Source organism: Malurus melanocephalus, unplaced genomic scaffold (genome assembly GCF_030028575.1).
Source record: "Malurus melanocephalus ecotype Western Australia unplaced genomic scaffold, MMel_1.1 scaffold_1006, whole genome shotgun sequence".
Classification (NCBI taxonomy): Eukaryota; Metazoa; Chordata; class Aves; order Passeriformes; family Maluridae; genus Malurus; species Malurus melanocephalus.
The window spans coordinates 105,505-110,655 of record NW_026624238.1 but is presented as its reverse complement, the minus strand read 5'-3'; the positions used below and the strand labels follow the sequence as shown (position 1 = coordinate 110,655).

The window sequence follows — 5,151 nt, the reverse complement described above, 5'->3', positions numbered from 1 at the left end:
GCTCCTCAGCCCTCGGTGCTCCCGGAAAAAGGGAGGGAGAAGCGGCCGGGAGCCTTTTTGGRCCGATGCCGAGCAGCTGCTCCGCGGCACGGACGGGTGACGAATTCAGCGGCTGATTCAGGGATTAATTAACGCAGCGTTTAATTAATTCAGCGGGCCTCGTTGGCCGCGCGCTGCCTTAACGAGGGCTGACGGGAAAGCGCCCCCGGAGCTTGCGGGGTCTCTCGGARGTGGCGGGGAACGAGCGGAGCGGGTGGAAAAGGAGCCGGGGGGCTTCGGGGAAATCCTGGCCCTGGACAGGAAATCGAGGCCCGAGTTCAAGCGGGGCCGCGGACACGAAGGGAGGGAGGGAGRGAGGAAGGAAYAAAATCAGGGAGAAATTCGGGATGGGAGAGACGCCAGTTGGCATTCCTGAGGGATGGCCGGATGGCCGCAGAGAGCGGGGTCACCGCGGGGAAACTGAGGCACGAAGGGGCCGGACAGCGCCACGTCCTCCACCTGGAGAGGGGCTGGTGCTGGATCTGCTCCTGGCCTGAATTCCGAAGATTTTGGTGAATTTCTGCCCCCGAAAAAACGAAGGCCTCGAAGAGCGGGAAGAAGAGGGAGCCCGGGGAGCGGCGTCGCTTCCCTCCACCGCCGAGGGAGCGGAGTTCAAAGGGATAAAATCCAACTCCTTCTCCCGGAGGGAACATCTCCGAGAGAGGCAGAAAAAAACAGGAAAGAACGAGCCGAGCTGGTGCTGGGGGCGGGTGGCAGCGCCTGCTTTCTCACGGGGACTCGCTCCCTGCTGCCTCCGTCCCAATCCCGCGGGATTCTCCTACGGAATGAACCCAGGGGATGTGGGGGCGACGTGGGAACGATGTGGGGGCGATGTGTCCCTRCTCCAGYGGGTTCYRGGTGCTCTRGAGCTCATTSCCGGTGTCCCCAGCCTCCCAAACCTCATCTCAATCCCGCGGGATTCTCCTAAGGAATGAACCCAGGGGATTTGGGGCGATGTGGGGGCGATGTGTCCTGGCTCCAGTGGGTTCTGGGTGCTCTGGAGCTCATTCCCGGTGTCCCMAACCTCCCAAACCTCAYCCCRATGGAGCAGCTGATCYCCCACCAGCCGCTTCCCGAGCTTTTCGGGACCGGGAGGAGCTTCTGAACCCACTCAGAGCCCTTTTCAGCCAATTCCTGAGCTTTTTGGGATGGGGAGGAGCATCTGAACCCCCTCGGGGCCTGTTTCAGCTGCTTCCTAAACATTTTGGGACCGGGAGGAGCCTCTGAACCCCCTCAGGGCCGATTCCAGCTGCTTCCTGAGCTTTTTGGGATCAGGAGGAGCCTCTGAACCCCCTCGAGGCCCGTTCCAGCCACTTCATGAGCTTTTTGGGATCGGGAGGAGCCTCTCAACCCCCTTGGGGCCCGTTCCAGCTGCTTCCCGAGATTTTGGGATGGGGAGGAGCCTCTGAACCCCTCGGAGCCCGTTCTCCCCCAGCTCCGGCATCCCTGAGCGCTGAGGTGTCCCCCTGCCYGGGCTGGGATGCGGAAATTCCCGGGATGGTTTCCATGGGGAACCCTGGTGGTGCCSGATCCCGTCCTAAACACCAAAATATTTTTTAAATCCGTGAAAAGACGGAAATGGAGAGGAGGAACGGCCTCCCCGAGCCGATTTGGCGCTCAGGGATCCCTGCGGGAGCACARGGAGCCCATCCGTGGCTTTAGGAGGATATTTGGGATGTTCTCAGAAACGCAGCGGGGAGGGGGAGGTTGGGAGAATGAGGATATTGGGGATTAAAACCCTGATTTTGGGGCAGGGTTGGTGCCGCGTGCCCAAAACCGCCCCRGCCAAGCCCCGTCCAGCCTCTCCCCTCCATCCTGTTGGGAAAATCCAACCCCAAAATCCAAAAAACTTCGAGAATAGGGAGTKTTTTCCTGCCTGGAAAGGCGCCGGAGCTGAGGGGGACGTGTGGAGTCTGGGCACGCGCTCAGGGCTCGCTAATTGGGGAAGGGGCTCYCGCTGCCGTGACCCCCGAGCCCCTCAGCCCTCCTTGATCCGCTCCGATCCCGGCGTTCGGGAGCCGCGGAGGAGGAGGAGGAGGGTGAGGATGAATTATTCATGCGCTCGGCGGCCCCGTGAACCCGGCCGGTAACGAGGAGGGGAGGCGGGGGCAGCACCGAGCGGAGCTGCCGTTGACATTCCCAGCTCCGCCGGGCTTTGTGTGCGCGTGTCCCCCCGCTCCTGCCACCCCAAAAACCCCACGGGGAAAGCGGATAAACCCCCGTTCATCYCCGCCCGCGGGGAGCGCAGGAGCGGCGCTGACGGCTCGCCGCTTGTGACTCTAATTGAGTGTAATCACCTCCTCCCAATTTCGCTAAAACCTTTCCCAAAGTCCCCCGGAATTCGGGAACATCGACAACGCGGCTCCTTTGGGGTTTTCGGCTGCTGTCAGCCCTGGGAAAGGCGCCGCGGATTTTTTTTTTTGGGTTGTTTTTTTTTTATTTATTTTTATTTTTTTTTTCCCCGAGCTAATCAGATCTCCTCGCAAGGTTGTCAGGCGCGGATCTGTCAGCTCTCATCAATAATGGAACAACCTGAGCCGCTCCTTTCCCCTCCAGCCGCCTCCTCCTGCATTATTCACCCGCCAGCGCCTCGAAAAAAGGGATTTAGGATGGGGGGGATGAGGGGGGGGTTTGATTGGGGTCTTTTGGGGTTACCTGGAGGGAGAGGATGGGGAGGGGGAGGGGGCAGGAGGTGAAAGTGGGTCCAGCACGGTTCCACCATTCTTCTGTGAGATGGAATCCCCTTTCTGGGATGGAATCCCCTCGTGTCCCTCGTTTTTGGGGGGAATTCGGGAAAACCAGGCAGCAGCTCTGCCCCARATGAGGAGAAACCCCAAAATCCCCTCGCTCATCCTCGGCCGTGTCGGTCCCAACCTTCCCAATCCATCCACGCCGGAATCCCGGAGAGAAGAGCTGAGCRTCCCGAATTGGGGTGGATTTGGGGTTCGGGCCCACCGAACTCAGCGTTCCCGTGCCGGGCGCTRCTTGGGGACATCCCGGCGCTGCCGAGGTGACACCGAGCGGTGGCCCCGCCGCTGGAACCGCTCCTCATTTCCGCCGTTCCGGGAATGCTCCTCCTCATCTCCGCGGTTCTGGGCTAAACCCGCCGCATTTGCATTTCAATGGAGCTGCGAGCGCCTGGAAAACGCTCGTTTTTCCAAGCGAGGAGGCCGAATGGGTCCTTAATAAATTAAGTTTAATTACCTCGGCATGAGGCCCCAGGAGCAGCTCTGATCCAGCCAGGAAGGCGAGGAGGATCCACGGGAGGGGCTCTCTCAGGGAAACCGAAGCAGGGAGAATTCCCCCCAAAAATGACGGTTTTTCCGGCAAAACGAAGATATTTTTTTTTTCCTCATCCACGGAGTGAAAGCGCAACTCCGGCGGGATGGGGACGCTCGGGATGGGACCGGTCCTCCAGCACATCCTGATCCACGCCCGAGCTTTTCCCAAATCAAACGATATTTTTATGGGTTTTTGTTTGGTTTTTTTTTTAATGGGAAGAAGCTCCGGAGCTGCCGCCGGTTCGTCCCGAGGCTGGGAAAGCAGCGCGACCGGCAACGGAGCGGGGATGGGCTGGAATCTGCTCAATAACGATAATTATCGCTGTAATAACGGCGCTCAGCGCTGGCGCGGGGCTTTGGAGGAGGCACCGCTCGGCCGCTGGAAAATCCTCCAGGATTGGGATTCCCAGAGGAAAAACCTTGGGAGCGCCGCATCTTTGGGGTCTTTTCCACCCCATATCCGCTYCCGAGGGATCCCAAAACGCTCCCAGGGGAAAGCAAACCAGGAAAACTCCAGGACTGGGTCAAAACCACCCGGATTCCGCCGGCGGGATGGGGGACGGCGGGGATGCGGCCCGTTCCCATGGCGACGGAGCGGGTGGCGGGGACGCGCTGGCCGCTCGTGCGTGAGCGGTGACATTTGGGGTCGGGTGGCGCCTGTCACTCGGCATTCCTCAGCCAGCCCGGGACCCCCGGCACCGCCAGCAAACCCAGTGATCCGCGAATTTCGGGCTCCCTGCGCCGCCTCGGCGGCCTCGGGACGGCTGCGGGGGACACATGCGGGTCCTGACCCCGGGGACACGAGGCCCGGAGCGTCTCGGGATGGTGGGGATGGGTCAGATGGGTTTTTCCAGGGAAAATCTGGTTCTTGAATCCTAAATTCATCCTGGTCTCCTTCACAGACCTTGCAAAGGGCTGATTCTATGCTGGGAACCCCGAGATTGAGCTGGGAACCCYGAGATGGAACTGAGAACCCTGAAATGGAGCTGAGAACCTCGAAATCGTGCTGAAATGGAGCTGGGAACGCCAAAATGGAGCTCGGAATCTCGAGATGGTGCTGGAAATCCTGAGATGGAACTGAGAACCCCGAAATGGTGCTTGAGTGGAGCTGGAAACCCTGAGATGGAGCTAGGAATCCCAAAATGGAGCTGGGAACCCCGAGATGGAGCTGGGAACCCCAAAATAGAACTGAGAACCCAAAATGGTGCTGAAATGGAGCTGGGAATCCTGAGTTGGGGCTGGGAGCCCCAAAATGGAGCTGGGAACCCCAAGATGGAGCTGGAAACCCCAAGATTGAGCTGGGAACCCCGAGATGGGGCTGGGAACCCTGAGATATTGCCAGGAATCCTATCCCAGGTAAAACATGCACTATGACCTTCTCCTGGTGGAGTTTTTCCTTTTTCCCTTTAATTCAATCGTCAGAGGAAGCCAAGACAGGAAAAGAGACCGAGAGTGTTGAGAGTATAGAAAAAAAAAGAGCGGGAGAGCCGACGCCGGAGCAGGAATGCCGGGAGGAGCTGGACGGAGGAGGAGGAGGCTGTGAAGCTTCACGTGAGCTCCAGGATCACTGTCAGGGTCAGCGCCAACGCCAATCTGAAGCCGCAGTGGCCGGGAAGCGAACCTGGAGAGGAGGGAGAACGGCATCGGGATGAGGTCACGGGGTCATGCGCCCATGCTGGGGGTCGGAATGGGGTGGGAGCATCGCTGGTTTGGGGGGTCTCCCAGTCTGAGCCTGCTCTGGGTGGGGTCGGGGTGAGGGATGGGTTTGCRGGGTCACTTTTGCTGTGAGGGTATCCCTGAGGACATGGGAAAGGGATTGGGATGGGGCAAG

At 59.7% G+C, this 5,151-nt stretch overlaps 2 protein-coding genes across 2 annotated transcripts in view; both read right to left on the bottom strand.

The window, feature by feature from the left end:
- The window catches only part of KLHDC7A (kelch domain containing 7A), a 4,623-nt gene extending 3,931 nt beyond the window's left edge, over positions 1-692 (bottom strand). The window contains exon 1 of the mRNA XM_057386611.1: positions 398-692. Within this exon, the coding sequence (XP_057242594.1) occupies positions 398-692 (295 nt within the window). The remainder of the gene's footprint in view (positions 1-397) is intronic.
- Positions 693-4,694: 4,002 nt separating this feature from the next.
- IGSF21 (immunoglobin superfamily member 21) overlaps positions 4,695-5,151 on the bottom strand; it is a 68,333-nt gene continuing 67,876 nt past the window's right edge. The window contains exon 8 of the mRNA XM_057386610.1: positions 4,695-5,057. Within this exon, the coding sequence (XP_057242593.1) occupies positions 4,868-5,057 (190 nt within the window). The 3' untranslated portion in view covers positions 4,695-4,867. The remainder of the gene's footprint in view (positions 5,058-5,151) is intronic.